A 17,831-nucleotide genomic window follows, 5' to 3' on the forward strand; every position below is an offset into this window, starting at 1 on the left:
CTTATTAAGGATAGATAAAGAGTTTCTATTTCATCCAATGAATAAGTCTTTAGGCCATCATTCTTTCTTATCCCACATACATCCCTGATACATTGTTGAAGCCAAATTATTTCGATAATGATTTGGTAATATATTCTGCTTCACAAAATTAAGAGAAACGGGAAAACAACATTCTATTATTCGAGAATCTGATAAAACAAAAACATTAAGCTATGATACAGCAATAATCTACAGTTTTTTATGCGAAATTTTGAAACAAATAAACTATTACATAGATACAAATTATCGTCTAATATCCATGTATACAAGCGTATGGTTAAATATGTTTTGTCTTTTTTAAGGGGTGTACAAAATATAAAGAAGCGAAAGACTTGGGCTTGGAGTCTTTTTCAAACTTTCCACATTGAGAATTTTATTGTGCAGTTTATAGGCTGTCAGAATTTCTTCAAGCTAAAATGGCTAAATTGTAGAGAAATTGCCAACTTTAATGTTCACTCAAATAACATGGTGCAGCACTGACCCAGTTATTCATCAGAATTTACGTTTAAGACAAGAACCTAATGCAAGAACATTCGACCCTGCAGCTACCACATGCATTAAACCCAAGCAAGGCCTGTTTCTGAAAAAAGTACATTGTTCTTGACGGCGAGTAACTAACTGTTTTGACAGGGACGCTGGAGCATATTTTGAAGTTGAGGGCAAGTTAGCAAACTTATATGGTAGTTTGCCACCATTATCGCTGATGGCACAACCTTAGTATCATACCTGAGCAAAAAAGTGGGGGGCTACAGTCCCCTAGCCCCCTTCCGTTTCCGGCGTGTCAGTTGGATTGTTTACAGAGAGAAAGAACCAAAGGCTATTTTTGTTTAGAAGGACAATAAATCTAGTTATCTTATCTACAATGCCTGCCAAAAGTACTTGGAACACCCAGCAATTTACGCTGCATTTGATATCTCTCATTCCTTTGATGAAAAAAATTGCTACTTCCGCCCCCTCCCCCCTAAAACAATGTTGATAATTTAGAGAAATATCATAGAAGAAGCGCAAAAGAAAGTGCTTCCTAAAATCCTAACCCGTTTGATAGTAACCAACATTGTTCTGTAGGGGAGAGGGGGATGATTGATTTTGACCTTGAAAATTGACGTCAGTGTTCCAAGGCTTTTGGCAGGCATTGTAGTTACTGAGCCAAAATAGGCCATGGCCGAATAGTTTATATGAAGATATACGAAGAACAGTTTCTATGTAGGAAAGCTATTCTTTTCTCAATTCAACTCGATGGCATTAAAATTAGTTTTAAAATTATCTAATGATTCGAGCGATGTGACAACGATTGCCAAAGCTCTATTTGCGGATGAATTCAAATCTTTGCTTCCACTAAACGTGCGCATCGTTGATGTAGAGCTCTTAAGTGTGACGTCATAAAAATATGTTCTGGAATATTTTGACTTTTGACTAAATAACCAGACAGAACACTATGAAAACCTCTGTAAGGGCAAACTCAGTTAGATATGCGATATATCGGGTCTAATATGGTAATTTAAGAACAGAGACATAATTACTACACGACTGCTGTGATTTTAAGGGGGAAATCGCAGCCCCTTTGTATAACATTAAACTGACTTTCACACTTAGAGCTTCTTCATGATGCTTTTCCTGATTATTTGGCCTAAATCTAAAATCTTTCAACATCGACAACAGATACAAACAATATATCAATCAAGAATATAACTTTCACAAAAATGCAAAAGAGAAAACATGCATATCACGAAAAATAGACAGACATTCGTCTCTAAAATTTCGAGATCAGTTTTGTAGATGAAGGGACAGAAAATCTTACGACTCTTTTGACCTAATACCCCATTATAACTGTTCAAAACCAAAATGAGCAATTAGGCCACTAATATGGAAAAAAGTGTTCTGTCTTCTTGTTCTATTCTTTAGTGGCAAGTAGGGAGAATGGATATAAGGGTGTTTTTTCGAAATGATGGTTCTTTTAGAGACTTTGTTTAATATGGTTCTCAACAGAAGCCATGCAGCACTGCAATGTTAAAAACTAGACATTTAGCGAAGATAAAGAGTCCTCAAGTGCCTGCTTCTCCAATGTCAAGGAACTGCGGGGCAGGGGAGGGTCTGAAACTTTCTTTATTTGGGGGGGGGGGGGGGGGTTAAACATACAAGAGGCCAAAAGCAAGATAATTCTTGTATTGTCTTATTAAGTAAATTATTGAAAAACCCCATGGCTTGAAAATCCCAGACCTCTTTCCATGGTCCTTGCCCATGTCTAGCCTACGAGCCATGATGCCATTCTTGTTAGACACTGACAAGGAAGCATATTTTCTGGAACTCCAGAGAAACCTCTGCAACCCTTGTTTTTACAACACCCAACATTGTGATAATTGTGTGATCTTTACAATTCGATCCACTGCCAAAAGCCAGCACCCCAGCAACACACAATTGTTTCTCAGCAAAATATTGTCTTATCTGTGAAGCATTCGTTTAAATAATTGCTGGTGTGGATGAATTCATATACGGGCGTGTTGTTCTGATTTGCTAGGCCGAAGTGTGAAGACATTTTGTAGACTATCGTGAAGCTCCTTGGCACGAGCAGATTCCAAGATTGCATAGTCATCATAGCTCTCTGCGTTTACTGAAAATACAAAAAAGTTTTTGGATGTGTTTTTATTGTGAAAAAGTATTAATTTTGGAAAAAAATGTAATGTCATGTAGTTAGCTAAGTGATTAAAATTGGAATGTAAAGTAAGATACAGTTTCTGAAAGCCTTGGAAAAGAGACTTCGCATAATATGAAATGCAAAGATGTTATGATGAAAACTCAAAAATTGAAAAAAGCTTTAATGAGACTATAACCAGTGCCGTTGGAACAAAATTCATATTGGGGGGAGGGGGCTGTCAATTGTACTCCTTTTCATTCAGCACACTCTTATAAATGAAATACCCTACAGTTTGACAATTATTGGGGGGCTCAAGCCTTGGAAAACATTTGTCTCAAATCAATTCCAAACATAGATAGAAGACACTCTAGGACATTAAAGAGTTGTGGAAATTCGTTTATATGGCAAATGGTTTTTTCTTTAGCAAAAAATGAGTGTGCTATAGCCTAACCAGTCAACTCTGTATATGGTCCAATGAAGAAAAAACGGACAATCTGCACCTTGGAGCACAAACTGAACTAAATCCATGTCATGAAAGATCAATTTAAGTCTAACTTTATTAATCAAAATCCAGTTTTACTTACTTGCAAACACTGGAGGTTTATATGATATTGCTTCCCCATCAAGAGAAAACTCCATCGAGTTTGGAGATGACAAGATACCAGATGCTAATTCTGTCAACAAAAAATACTTGTTATGAGAAATTCTATTAACAAAGAAAGATAAAATCTTGGTATCAATTAAACTGATATTTACATTGCCTTAGCCCTTATCATTCATGCTGGTAACCACTGGCTAAAGATGTTAATTAAAAAAATCAAAAGATCTCAGGACGCAAAGATTATTGGTAAGACAATAAAGATATGGTGCATTCCATTTGTACCATAAGCTTTATTAAGAATAACGTTAAATGGAGAGAGACAAGCTTTGAAGGTAAAATTCACAAAAGCAATAACACAAAATGGAGTTATCTCCCTTGGTGCAGTCACTTTTGGTAATCTTAAAAATATTACAGCCACTTTGGTATAGAGATTCAATCAATTTTAAAAACACTTTCCTGCTTTATGCATCAAATTCTAAGAAATCATAAATAAACTGACTTCCAAAAATCCTTACTTGATAGCGTCATGTGCACTTTTTTTGAAGCAGCTGCAATAGTTGCAGCCTCAAAAGCCACGCCTCGTGTTTGTAAAACACCACTCTTTTGCAGATTTCGAGCCAAATTAATCCCACTCATCGTTGATTCTTGCTTTTTTCAAAACTAGAGTAAGAGATACAACACCAGTTATTTGAAAGATCAATTTTATATTTCATCTAAACTCAATAAGAAAATGTTGGGGAAGGGTTAATATTTTGACTAATTATTTTTTGTGATGTGGGTCCACAAATTTGAAGCTTCCTTTACTTAACCAAGACATAGTCATTGGCATTTGCTGCTGGTAAAAGGGTATTTTCTGACAGTAAAAAGAGGGCAACCTAGATCTATTAATACCCCCCCCCCTCCTTAAAAAGTATAGTGGCTGTTGCTGCCACTGCAAATGTATATTTACTAATATGTTTTTCACAGCAAAAAGATTTTTAGTTCTGGTCTTAAAAATTATACCTGACCAACACCATTTGAAAAGCTGGGAATGCCAGAAAGTTTGTCTTCAGAAGACTTGTGAGGTACAACTTTAACCGGCAAATGCCTAACTTTTGTAACACTTTCTCGCGCATTTACTGTTTTTCAGTGTAGGTGGAAAGAAAATCTAGTAGCTAAAAGGGAACCTTTATTATCAGGCAGCTCTGACCACATTTAGTGTAAAAGCAGGGTTGCAAACTGTCCAGCTCTATTCAGCAAAGCATGTAGAGCTTTGGCATTAAGGGGACAAAAAAACAAGTAGGCAAACAGTAAACTCTAGGCAAGCAGTGTTGGAGTAGTATCTAATGAGCTTTAAAAGCATAGGAGCATCCATCCCATTAGCAAGGGCTGTCGTTGTTTCTTCACAAAAACAATTAGGCGTGTGAAAGAGGTACAAATATATTCAAGCTTTAATACATGAAGATCCTACACATAGCCTTCTTTATGCCAATTACTTGTCAATTTTTCTCCTTGAAACAAGCTACTCCCAGTTTGGAAACATTTGCACCTAGAATGATATTTTGATTTCTCCAATAATAATGGGAAAAGGGTTATAAGAGTGAAAGTACTGAAGATGTAATAGGTAGAAAGAGTATAGAAATGTATTGAGGGTATTGAAGTACTCTCTATACATAAGTAACTCTAAGCTCATATTTTCAAAACGTAAGAGCTTGGGACAATATCTTGACTGGGTAAAAAATTTGGAAACATTTTGCTTGATCTTAAAATGGTACCTTCTGTGCCTTTTAATTTTTTGCAAGAAGCAGCGAGGTGTTTCTTTGATATTACAAATATTATCTGTAAATTTTTGCAAAATGGAAAGGAAAACTTTTTTTGATAGTTCAGTTTTTTACTTTACAAGATATTTTGGGCTCCTGTTGCAACGTTTGGGGTTTTCTATACTTTTCACTCAAAGAATGATAAATAAAACTCTATTTTCGACAATGAGAGAGATATGAGGTAAAACTCAAAAAGAAACATTTTTGCCTCATATAAAAATAATAGATTAAATTATTAAACTAGATTAAAGTATTCTAATAGCTGGATCTGTTTTGCTTTATAGTAGCTTTACAAAAAATGCATTTATTTGAGTTGCAATACTAAATTCAGTTTCAAGAACTAGCACGTCACTTTGTTTTCGTGTGTTAGAAATATTTAATTTCTTTACTCAAACAAAGCCCAAAAGGTTTATCTTCACAGTCCAAAGTACAAGCAATTTTAGCCGGGATGTTGATCAGCAAACGATCGGAGTGTAAAGCAATAAGAATAACAAAGGGAATATGTTTTGATATTGCTTCGTGTTAAAAGATGTAAGCTTCATTTTCAGTTCCCTGTCGCTTTTCACACGTTGAATAAATCATCCATAATAAACTTGAGTCTCTTAGGGTTTCCAGTTAGAAGGTAAAGTCGGCCGCCTATTAAGAATATTCAGAACCGATCTGAAACGGGATCGGTCCCAAACTGGATCCCGTTTACATATTTTTCCTGTGTAAACGGGGTCTATAATGAATCACAAATATTGAGCGAGTTGCAGAAAATTGAAAACATTTAGAAAAATACAGAGATAATCTAAGCAAGACAAATATATCTTTTGCATTTCATTGAAAACTAGAAAACACACATTTGCCTTCACCTTAGGGTTGAAAGTTGCAGTGTCTCGCACACAAATCGAACAAGACAAAATGAGCTTTTCAATAAAAACTTGATAACGTGCAAGTTGAATCCACCTTACTGATTCCTAACAAAATGAGTCTGTTTCTTAAATCAAAGTCGACAACTAAAACATTGCAACGCAAAAAACCCTTCCACAACTTTTCCACCAGAGTGAATGTTAGTCGGACAAAAAACTTTTATGCTAAGAGTGAACTATGCACTGCAAAACTTCTTACCTCTAATAATTATGATCTTCAAGGTCGCAAAAGTAAAACCAAGAAAGTTCTGCAGAATTTCCTTGAATTTTAAAATCCTCTTACTTCGCTATATCCAACGTGTCGCTTACTAACGTAAAAACAACTTTTGTTTTGACTGGCGGACAAGCAGACGGCCATGTTGACCTTGTACCGGAAGTAGATTGTTTAGACCAATCATATTCGGTGGATAGACCATGATCTTATTTTGAACATGTGAGTGGTCTAGGCCTAATATGGGCAGAATTTGCAAATATGGCGAGTGCCACGTGAAAAAGGAACACCCGCTGGTGAAGAATTGCAGCATTTGAGAGAAACGCATTGAAAACACATTGATGAATGAATTAGGAAGGACCGACAATAACAAAAGAAAAAGGTCATGTGAAAATCAGACACTATAGAGTTCATTCCAATCATTTTTTGACTTGTAGTTATGGCAATGTTGTTTACCAATATTGCGCCTCCATAGCGTCTCAATACCTCGCAATTTCCTCGCCTGATGCCGGTGTCCGATGCACTCACGGGTTTGAGTCAATTCTAAACAGATGCCCAATGTGCTAAACATTCGCGCCGTATTGAATAACAAGCTCAAATTCGGCAACATCTGAAGAGCAGAGGTGCGATCAACAAATTTCTTTTGTTTGGCACGCACAAGCATAACGTAAAGCCTTTTCAATTCAACGCACCAAAAGGGGTCTTGTTGTGCTGTTTAAAAATACTCATAAAATCTAATATGGAAGACGATTAGCAGGCATCACAGGACCATGGTTGACATTTGCCATGCCCCCTTGTCCGATAGTCCTTACTTAATACAATCCTAGATTACTATTTGAATGAATAAAGTGAAGAAAAATTTCTTCAGCAGTGGATATTAGATTTCAAAAGTTATAGCAGATTCTGCCATGTACAAATTTAAGGAGTTATTCGTTTCGAAACAAAAATTTGTAGAAAACATCTCCTTTCTTAAAGTTTCATGTACTATATTTCTTCAACAAGGTTTTCACGTTTCAGTTTTCACGTTCATTAGAGGAATATTCTTAGTTGAGGCTTCTTCTTGCTGAAAAATCATCACGGTGTTTCAAGAGGCATAAAGCTACAGTTTTCAGAAAGAAACAGTAAAAATATCAACTCATCGTTAAGGTCCTAGCTGACTCCTGTTTTGAGGGTAGAAAACGACTTTGCTAAAAAATAATTCTATTAGAGATTCAAGAACTGTCCTTTGCAGTAGAAATTTTATTTTCAAAAGATAATCCAAAGAAACAAACCACAAAGAAATATCAAACGACTCTCCTGCCATACTCTTGCGATTCTCTTCGATGCTACAAAGTTATGGGCAGGCAGATAATTCATATCTATTCTTCCTGTTTATTTGATATTCCTAGTAACGAAGAAAAACAAATTTCTTGCACTGGCCAGTAAAAATTGAATATGAACGTGAAATTAAAAACAATAATTAATCCAAAAACGTGGTTCGAAACTCGTTACCTCAGCAGAACATTTATAAACACAAAAAGGTTTACAAGATATACTCAAAGATAAAAGAAATGGAAGACGATTTAAAAGGATGAATAAAAACGCTGGCAAACTGTTTTATAAGTTAGGATTTAACTTCCAACAAACGCAACGATACAATAGGATTGCAGCATTTCATTCAGCAAAATCATATTCCCCTTTCTTTATGCTTAAACTATTCCTAAATTAAAAAAATCTTCCAATGGCACCCGTACCCAATGATCATGAGAAATTACAGTGGGTTAGGGGTGAAAACATAATATTTAGGCTCGCAACGCAGATTGTATTTATCAGATGACGGCCATCAAAAAATCGGATTGGCTGACATTACAATTATTTTGTTTGATTGACAAATTAACAAAAACTTTTAAAATACACCAACAGGTTTGTAGTATTTTAGCACGCGCAAGAGAGCGCAAAATCCCAAAAAAAGATTCACAGCTTTCCATTTCTACGATGAAAACGCTTTCCATGTTCTACGCTTTCTTTGTTCTAACTTTTCTTGTTATACATATCAGGTTATGGGGTCGTCTATTTAGGCTACAACTCCTTGCTTTTAAAGCGCTATCTTATTAAAATCGTTATGTGGTACATGAATGTAGTGCTATTGAAAGAGCAAGTCGGGCTCCGGCAAAGATACATCAATACTATCGTAAGAAGTGGCCAACTTTTGGATAAAAAATAGGGGGGGGTAGGCCTTCCTGTGCCTTGGAACCCCACGGCCTTTTAGCATTATAACTCTTTCCTGTAAAATTACATACGAGTGTAATTATATGCCGTCTATAACTAAATGTTCGAATATCTACGTATTATCGGTTTTTAACATCCAGGAACAGTCACTTGAAAGTCAAATTCACAAACGCAGCTTTTACAACTTATATACACAGGCAGGATGATAGGTGTGCTGTTTCAGTATCTTCTTGTAAAACGATCGCGGTCGTAGCGCCTATCCGTGCCGCGATCCCGTTCGAATCTACCGCCGCCACCGCCACCGAACCGATCGCGATCAAAACGATCATCGCGAAAGTTGCGTCGCGGAGAGAGGCTCCTGCGTCTAAAACCAAAACGGATAACGAATAAGAAAGATGATTTGACAACCCGACTACACAGATAAAAATGATTTTTAATGAATACTTAAACTAAGGTTTGCAAACTTTGGATCGAAGCATCAAAACATCCCACAAAGAAATAACATGATGGATGAATAACATCACATCCCTTCTAACTCTTCATGAAATAAATTACTAAATAACAGTTCAATAAAATTTCGTCATCTTTCAGTTAATCAGAAAGGTTAAAGAATGACACGTAATATTAATACTTTTGTGCCAGCTCACTCTAATGCATGCATATATCTCAAAACATTATCAAAATAGGTAAATAATTTTGCTCCACGTCAAAGAGCTGTTTGTTCACTGGGATTAAAAAAGATTAAGCCAGAAACACTGCAACCTATCAATTTCTCCAGGTGGAGGGTACTTTTCGATCGACACTTTTCTTTGAATAAAATTGGGTAACTTGTTAAAACCTTGCTTCTCCCCTGCAACCGGCAACTGGACCATGTAATTTTACAGTTTTACTTAACATGAATACGAGGGAAGACGGGGGGTTTATAAAATGGGCAATGGTATTGTTTAGCGAGCAAGTATTGCACTTTCATTTACCACAATAGCCACAAAACTATGTATTTATTTAACATAAATAGAAGGGTAAACATCAAAAATAAACTTTAACCCTGCAGCCTATTTGGTGAAACATTAATCCCCATTCTGATTTGCCCCCCCCCCCCTGAACAGAGAAGTAACAAAATTGTCTCTCACCTGTCCCGGTAATCAAATGAATTTCCATAACGAGGAGGGGATCTAACAGTGAAACGACATTGCAAAATGAAAATCAACATTCTGGCAAAAAAATTCATTCAATTCTTTCTACCGTTTTGTTTCAATTTTGTCACACACTTTTCTAAAAAACGATTGCACCCTAAGAAAGCTTTAGGGATACCTGTCTTGGCAGTTTGAATTATGCAATTATGAGGAGTCCTAGGATAACTTAAACTGGAAAACTTTTTTCTTAGTGACTGGAACCAAATATTAGCAGACACTGTTTATTTGTCCTTAAAAATTCAAAGTCATACCAGAAAAGCAAAGCAAAGTTAATACCTCTAAAATTCTAATTTATGTTTAAAGAATCAATAATATGGAAATACAATGAGATCGAAAAACAGAAAAAAAATTACTGTTCACGCACCTGTCCCTTTCAAATCCACCTCTTGGAGGGCTAGAATTTAAAGTTAGAAGCATATAATAAAATCTCTGAAACTAGAAGCCGCAAATTGCTTTATTGCTCAGATCTTTGGCTTTTAAAATTCTACTTTACATTTTCTTTAGACTTTTTATTATAAGAAGATTAATAAAAAAGCATTAGGCTGATAAAAAATCAAGATTTAAAATTATTACAAAAGCATATAATTCATTTATCAGCCGTAACTAAATGAAAATATTCACTGAATATACTCTTGGATTCAGAATATATATGCTTCCCTTCTTCACCCCTTTGTAATTAATCCCTTTAAATATCTCATCTTTACTCCCTTTCTTATCTATTCCAGCTTCTGACTAATTTATTTGGACTGATAGGCTGTTGAAAAGTTGGCATTCTGAACCAAACCAACTATTCCATCTCTTACAGCTTTTTGTCACTTCAATCATATATAACAAACTGCTTGATTGGTGTATCTTCATACAGTTTTAGCTCCTAATCAACAATTCTAGCTTCAGAACTTTAGTATTCAAAATAGCTATTTATATATATAAACATATTTTTGTGTCATTATAATGATACATTAGTTTGTTAATGATACATATTATATATATACAATACATATTTACATACATAATACATACACAATACATTTACAAACATACATAATACATATATATATATATATAATACATATTTATATAATACATTACAGAGAAGAACACCTCTTGCTATCAGAATGAAAAAGTTGGCTAGGCCAATTTCCAAACATCCATTCATTGCATTCTGATGTTTTGGTGCAATGAGCAAACTTAATCTAACATTAATATATAACTTATTCAAAAATAAACACCTAGCTTATTCATTGACATTTACAAATTTGAATGAAAATACTTCATAAACAGAAAGACATACCTCCTTCTTCTTGGTGGTCTTGCTACAAAGAAAATACAAAATATTTAGACTCAGCTTGGAATAGCATTTCAGAAAGAAAGACCAAGCTATATGCACAAAGACCCCACAATGGAACAATAAACTATATATTTATATAGCATAAAGCTCAATTTTCATTTTAAAAACTGGATACTCAATAACCATTGATATTAAATGGTTAACCCAGAACAGCAGACAGTTTGTTTAAAAGACATGTTTCATCTATCTGGATGTCTTCTAGGAAAAAGAAAAATAAGAAACTTCCTCTTCTTAAACCTTATTGGTTTAAAATCTAAATTAACTTGTATTTTTACTTTTTCACGGCACTCAATCCATTATAGCATCTTCTCATTAAATTCTTTGGAAGAGGAATTATAAACCAAGTAAGTGAAGAACTGGACATTTGTACCTTTGAGCATAAGAAGACTCCATCATGTGCCTACATCCTTCATAAACAAGGGCTGCATTTAAGAATGGATATAGATAAAAAAATAAGAAACAATACCTCCAAAATCTCTGTCTCTAGACCTCGAGCGATCTCTGTGTCGTGGAGCCTGCAATATGAGATAAAAATATGTTAACTTTTGAAATGAAATACACTAATTAAGATATATTGGCATCTTTTTGAGAAGAAATAAATCAATAAATTGTAATTAGGCCTTCCCTTTGAGATTAAAATCATTTATCATAAAAGATAGAAGCTTTGCAGAGACACAAACTTAGATGAACAGATCATACACTGAAAAACAATAAGTATTTTTATCACTACTTCCAAAATTAAATACTAGGTTATAATATCGAAAACATATTCCAGTTCAAGATTCAAAGATAAATCAATACATGAATTAAGAGGTTGGAGCACTGGATGGTAATGCCAAAGAAATAAAGGAACATCAGGCCTGGCCGTTTGAGGCAAGCCACAGCTCGCGCTCGCCTCCACGCTCCCCTCGCAACCTGAGGCGAGCTATGAATTGCTCTCCTCAACAGTACATGAAGGGAGAATCGCTCCCCTAAAATTTCCATTCATTTGCCCTTTTCCTATTCAGAGAACCCTGAAAACGTACAAGGTTAATTGGTTTATTTTTGCATTTAACTTTTTGCTTGTTGGGTGGTTTTTGTTATGATAGGCATAAACTTTGATCTATTGGGAAAAGGATAGTTAAGCAGAAGGGACATTTGTAGCAATTAGAACCTTTCAATCTTAAGAAAACAATACAGGAATATTTTTGGAAGGAAAGTTGAAGAAATTGGTAGGAATTGTAGATTGGGGACATAATAAGACAGCAGGTCCCTTCCAGCAATAGAAACAAAGTTATCCCTCAAAGAGAACAAGGTACTCTGTCTTGCAGATCAAAAACGACAACCAAAACATGGAATTCCACTATCCAGCAGCATTTACTGAAAAAACCCAGACTGGGTGAAAAACTATAACGGCGACATGTTTTGCATTATTGGCAAAGCCTGATCATCGTTCCATCTAGCAGTTTGTGAATCTATCTACTATATAAACATGACCGACCGCGTCACATGAGAGACATAAGTGAGTTCGTTTTCACCTTAGGACTCCGTTGGTAACATTTTCAATAGGAAAGCGGCACTGATTGGACAACCTCAACAGTCATGTGCTCGCGTTTTCTAATTGGCCTATTTCGATCCAAAACTTGATATTTTAGCGTAGAGTTTTCCATCTATATTCTGACATTTTATTCTCTGAAAGAGTGCTAGACGTATAACTTAAGTTTGTTTCAAAATTTGTTTTTCAAAGCCATTTTCAAATTCTGTGCAACAAAAAGATTGTTTTGCAATATAATTGTTGTTTTTGTGTTGTGCCAGCTTTACATAATACTGAAAGAGTCTGTTCTTTTAAATACTTCAAGTAAAGGGGGGTGCCTAAGTCACGGTTAAAGCAAATACAAATTGAAAGAAGTAAAACAGCATACTCCTGACTGAGGCTATTAAAGGCAACTGACAGATACTTAAGGGGCTTATTTAGTCATCTGTCGATTGTCTTTAAAGTACATTCTATGTGTTACTGATTTAGCTCGCCTCAGCAAATGAGGGGAGCGATTCACAGCTCACCTATAAAAATACAAATGGCCAGGCCTGAAACATTTCTTTTGACCAAACAGGAACTTTGTTTATTTAAAAAGTAAGTGAGGAAAATTTGAATATACTACTATATTTTTTAAAAAATGGACTGCTATTTGCAATATTCTGTAAAATTTGCAAAAATTTGTTATTTGAAATACAGCACTTTTTGATCCGACCACTTTTTTTCTATCAGACAGAAATTTTGTTCATTGAAAAAAGAGACAAAATTTAAATATAAAGATATATGTATCTTGAAAACTAAAAACTGGAATGTCATTTGCAATAGAATGCAAACATGCTTTAAAATCATAACCAAACCAATATTATTAAGCTCATATTTGACATTACCAAGTTTTACATGTAATATCTACCTTGTCACCAACGCTTCCTTTGGCCCATTCAACAACAATTCTTGACCCTAACAGTCTTCTCCCATTTTCTGCTCTGATCGCCTCCTACAAAAACAAATTTTTAGTTAGACAATCTAATGAAGGATTTTAGCAAATCACAATCAATTCAGAAGACTTATCAAAACAATTTTAATTCAATTTCTATAAGCCAACCAGCAAACGAATTTCAGGATTTTTCATGTTCAAATGCTTTGAAATGAAATTCCTTAGCATCAAGCTGTATTTCATTCTGGAAAATACAAAAAGATTTTCTACAAGCAAGATTTTGAGCCTGTGTTGTTGGTGTTCAAATGTGTCTTAAAAATCACTCAAAATGAGACTGTACACTAGTTATCGTTAAAATAGGTTGTGATTAAATACATAGGCAGACAATAATGAACCATTTGCAAATCAAAATACTAGAGAAAATCTACATTGTACTTTTAGATCCTATAAATTTATGTTATCTTGCCTCCAAACAAATAGGTATGAACGAAAATTATTTAATCAAAATAAAATTGCAGTTGGTTTTGGAATGCAAAGTTATTGAAAAGGCTCTGAAAAACCCTGCAAAACTTATTTTTAAAGATTGCCTTCATCAAAAAATTCCACTCCAAAGCATTTCTGAAACAATTCATTCAAATGTAAATGCGTATTTTCCCCAAAGTTTATTTTCCCCTTGTTGTTTCCTAGGAGCACTACTCTGACAATGTTCAAGCATTGGTTCAAGACTATGATGTCTAGTTAACTGAAAAAAGATTTTTACCCAAAAACTCAGCATCCACTGAAAGGTTTGCGGTTCATTGGACTAAAGGCATGGGGGTTAATGGTGGCAAACTGGATAGCAGCTCTTTGGTTAAGGCCTAGGCATTAATGCTGATGTTTGCAGTGCAACAGAAAAACATGGCCGTCCCTTTGATCATGCCAATCCCAATCAAACTAGAGCTGTGTCCCTTAACTGTTAGGCAGGCAACTTTCATTGACCCAATCCGCTTCAAACACAACTTATAATGGGTGGCTTCAAAACATCAGTGACACTGTGGCACTTCTCAACAGGCTAAAACAGTGTTGGAGATGAAATTGCTTGCATATAGGGTAGGTTGGCAGTTTGGAACAGCATTGTTGTTTTGGGGCAGTATTGATGTTGGGGGCACTATTGATGTTGGGGGCAGCATGGTTTTTTGGGGCAGTATTGCTGTTATGGGCAGCATGGTTGTTGGGAGCATCATGTTATGGACTGTGCTTCCATGAAACTAAAGGTGTCTGATAGGCTCCAACGTGAGATTTTAGGTGAAGAGGGCATGATGCAAAATCCGGGTCCATGCATTTGCATTCAGTTTAGAGCATTCACCACTGCAACATTGGGAGGCTGTTATCACCATTGCCAAATTCCAAAGTATTTTCTGTATTCTTCTTGACTTTGCTGTTGGTCAAAGGGTATGATATGCTACACCATTTTTCACCACCAGGGAATGATATGTCACAACCATCTTTGTTGAGATGTGGGTATCCTCTCCTGATTTTGGGCTTGGAATGGGCAAAAGGGGCGGTCTTATGGTAGCCTTTCCTTTGAATACAAAAGAGTGAATGGGGATACTTTTGCAGGTGGTTCCACTGGGGTGCCATGCAAACCAAAACACTGGGTCACTCAAGCCAAATTCTTGAGCATCGAAGTTGAACATTCAATGTACACTGCAAAAATGTGGGGCTAAGGATGTCTGCAATGGACTGTCTGTCCCATGCGAGAGAAACAAGGAAGACCACAGTAGGAATTCTTAGATTGCTTGCAAGGAAAAACTGGCCAACCAATGGATGTGGCTTTTCTTTCCCATTGTGAGGTCAAGGGGGTGACACAATTTCTTAGGTAGTTTGAATATGATGCATAGGTAAGTGTTTGGAATGCTTTCTGCAAAGGAATATTCATAACTGCAAAGTTAACTTCAAACTTACATAATGATTATTATCATAATAGCCACAAATAAGAAATAATGCTTCCTTGGCATGCAAGCAGAAAATTTTAGTCTGGTTGTTCCACCTCCAAGCTAGTACACATATTTCTGTTGTTCTTCATATTTGCAAAATAACATTTGGTTGATAATAGGTATTATGTATATTGAAAAACGTAAACACCTTTAGGATATAAAACAGAAAAGGAACAAAACGGCAGGTATCAATTATAACTAGATGTTGAAAGCTGTGACATAATATCAATGCTTAATGCATGTTTTGATTAGCAGACTTTTGCGTTAAAGGCATGCAACCCACACACTGGTGTATAAGATAGTTAATTTCTTTATTTACTAAGGGGAAAGTTTTCAAGATTAGTTTTAGTTTTACTAGTTTTCATATAATATTCAATGTTTATAGCTCATGTTTTTGAACATGCTAGAAAATGCATCATACCTCTTGCCTGGATAGCTTCACAGCTGGTTGGTAAGCATACCTGTTATACTTTCCGACCAAAAAGTTTCCCATAAAAAAATTTGTTTGTTGTTTATAGCTCCTTTTTCAAGTCTTTTTACATTGTATTAATGGTACTGCATTTCAAAAAAAGGTCAACTACACTGAGGCTTATTTTGTATAATCAAAGAAAGTAGCATTTAAATTCAAAAACTTAAAAGATGCATACCTCTGCATCCCTTGGGCTTTCATATTCCACAAAACCGAATCCTAAAGAAGTAAGTAAACAAGAAATATTTTAGAGATTTTCCAGAACAATTACAGGCCTGACCATCCAGCCATATCTCTTCCTCTCTTAGAGGCTTTCCTCAAGGCTCCCCTCAAATGCTAGAGGGGAGATACATATTTCTAAATTGCTCTGAAAAGAGATGACTCTCCTTGAAATCAATTCTTCCTTAGTTTCTGTTTTTATTTATCTACAAATAGTAAGAACTGGCAGAAGTTACTGACAGAGCTGTTTACTGTTTCCCTGCTAAAAGTCTTATTTATGGCCAGGCCTGAATGATATACAAAGGTTATGTTTGTTGAAACCTGGTTTGGAAAATGTGTGTATGACTTTGATTATGGGTACCTGCAGACAGTTTTCAATGGAAAAGCATGCCGGAATAATAGTCCTGTTGGCCATGATTTTGGTCAGTAAATCACTTTTAATTTCAACACATTTAAAGGTTGAGGCTAGGCAGGGAATTGGGTCAGAAGCAAACTATCAGCTGGTTTTGAGATGCAAAGTTCCAATAGAAGGTTTTGAAAAAAACAGTGCAAACTGCTGTCAAAGACTGCTTTTCTAAAACAATTTTACAGAAGGTTTAATTGTAACTTGGTATGCAAAGCTGGACCACCATCTTGTTTTGTTCCATTTTTCTTAGTAAACAGATATAATTGTCAGGCAGCCAAGCTGCTTGACAATCAATCCATTTCAAATAAACTAAATTAATGCGAATGGTGTAGCTCACTTTCCAATTACACCTGAAGAAAATCTGACACTTTTTCCCATTGTATTCCTTGAAAAGCTTTGCACCGGAGATCTAGTGTAAAAGTGCTACAAAGTCGGGAAATCTATCCATTTACAAATGAGGAGCAAAGAAAAATTTCATCGAATAATGTTGTGTGAAGCAGGTGTTGGATCAACTCTGCGTTTTCATACAAAATGTAGTAGGTACTCAATGAAGGATTTGACAGGAACAAGCATGAGTGAAATTTTGAAGAATTTTACAAATGCTAGGAGTGGGATAAATAAAATTTACTACTTTTCACCTTTACAATAACAACTTATTCTAAATGTAAACAGAAAATAAAAATATGTTCTGAATGCTAAATGGGAATGACAAAAATGCATTACACTGTTGTAAGATATCCGTGTGGCCGGCGGTGTAAAAAGTTTCTTACCTCTTTTCAAGTCACATCTAAGCAGTTTCCCGTGTTTAAAAAATACATTTTCAAGATCTCTCTCTTGTGTATCTCGTGAAAGGCTGCCGATAAACAGCTGAGCAGTCATTCCAGCGAAAATCTGAAAAACCTCCTCACTCCGGTGCAAGAACTATTCTTCTTTCCAAACACTTCGAAAAGAACAATTCGTTACGGCAAAGGATTGTGGGATAAAAGTATGTCTGGAAACGGGGTAGTATCCTCCCCAATGGTAATCCTCTCACTGTTTTGGACGATGAAATTTCTACTATACTGTTGAAGCTTTATGTACTCTACTTTTTCTCCTGTCACTTGTTAATCAAATCGTCTTATTTTGATTTCTTCTTTCTTTTATTTCAAAACAATAGCTTTATTGTAGTACTTGATTACAAAACTTTAAAGATATATGTTTGTCTCTCGAAATCGCAATAAAAGTTCCTCAGAAAATACGAACTTTTTACCAAATGTCTCTTTTACAAGGAAGAAAAACTCAGATTCTTATTTTCAAAAGAGCGAGAAGGAATGGCTAAACTATGAATTCACAAAGACATTTGAAGTTTGAAATAAAGGCAAAACGTTGCTCA

At 35.4% G+C, this 17,831-nt stretch overlaps 1 protein-coding gene across 2 annotated transcripts; it reads right to left on the minus strand.

The window, feature by feature from the left end:
- Positions 1-171: 171 nt before the first annotated feature.
- LOC135695444 (serine/arginine-rich splicing factor 5) lies at positions 172-17,418 on the minus strand. 2 transcript variants are annotated; one of them, XM_065214533.2, is made up of 11 exons: positions 17,230-17,417; positions 16,013-16,053; positions 13,366-13,449; positions 11,409-11,457; positions 10,886-10,907; positions 9,959-9,988; positions 9,532-9,573; positions 6,182-8,765; positions 3,788-3,932; positions 3,256-3,345; positions 172-2,647 (listed from the first exon to the last, which is right to left on the minus strand). In XM_065214533.2, the coding sequence occupies exons 1-8, from the start codon at positions 17,336-17,338 to the stop codon at positions 8,621-8,623; spliced, it is 522 nt and encodes a 173-aa protein (XP_065070605.1). In that variant the 5' UTR covers positions 17,339-17,417; the 3' UTR covers positions 172-2,647; positions 3,256-3,345; positions 3,788-3,932; positions 6,182-8,620. The 2 variants fall into 2 exon arrangements, with proteins under 2 accessions (XP_065070605.1, XP_065070606.1); XM_065214534.2 differs by lacking the exon at positions 9,532-9,573 and having other exon boundaries at positions 17,230-17,418.
- Positions 17,419-17,831: the final 413 nt, after the last annotated feature.

This window comes from Rhopilema esculentum, chromosome 2 (assembly GCF_057945365.1).
Source record: "Rhopilema esculentum isolate cy_ngs chromosome 2, ASM5794536v1, whole genome shotgun sequence".
NCBI classification, from domain to species: Eukaryota; Metazoa; Cnidaria; class Scyphozoa; order Rhizostomeae; family Rhizostomatidae; genus Rhopilema; species Rhopilema esculentum.

Bases quoted from the DNA above. Each gene is read 5' to 3' on its own strand.
- LOC135695444 (XM_065214533.2), bottom strand. From the start codon at position 17,338: ATGACTGCTCAGCTGTTTATCGGCAGCCTTTCACGAGATACACAAGAG. The intron at 11,458-13,365 runs GTAGATATTACA...CTCATATTGCAG, and splicing joins AAGGAAGCGTTGGTGACAAG to GCTCCACGACACAGAGATCG. The intron at 8,766-9,531 runs GTGAGAGACAAT...TTTTGGTTTTAG, and splicing joins TCATTTGATTACCGGGACAG to ACGCAGGAGCCTCTCTCCGC.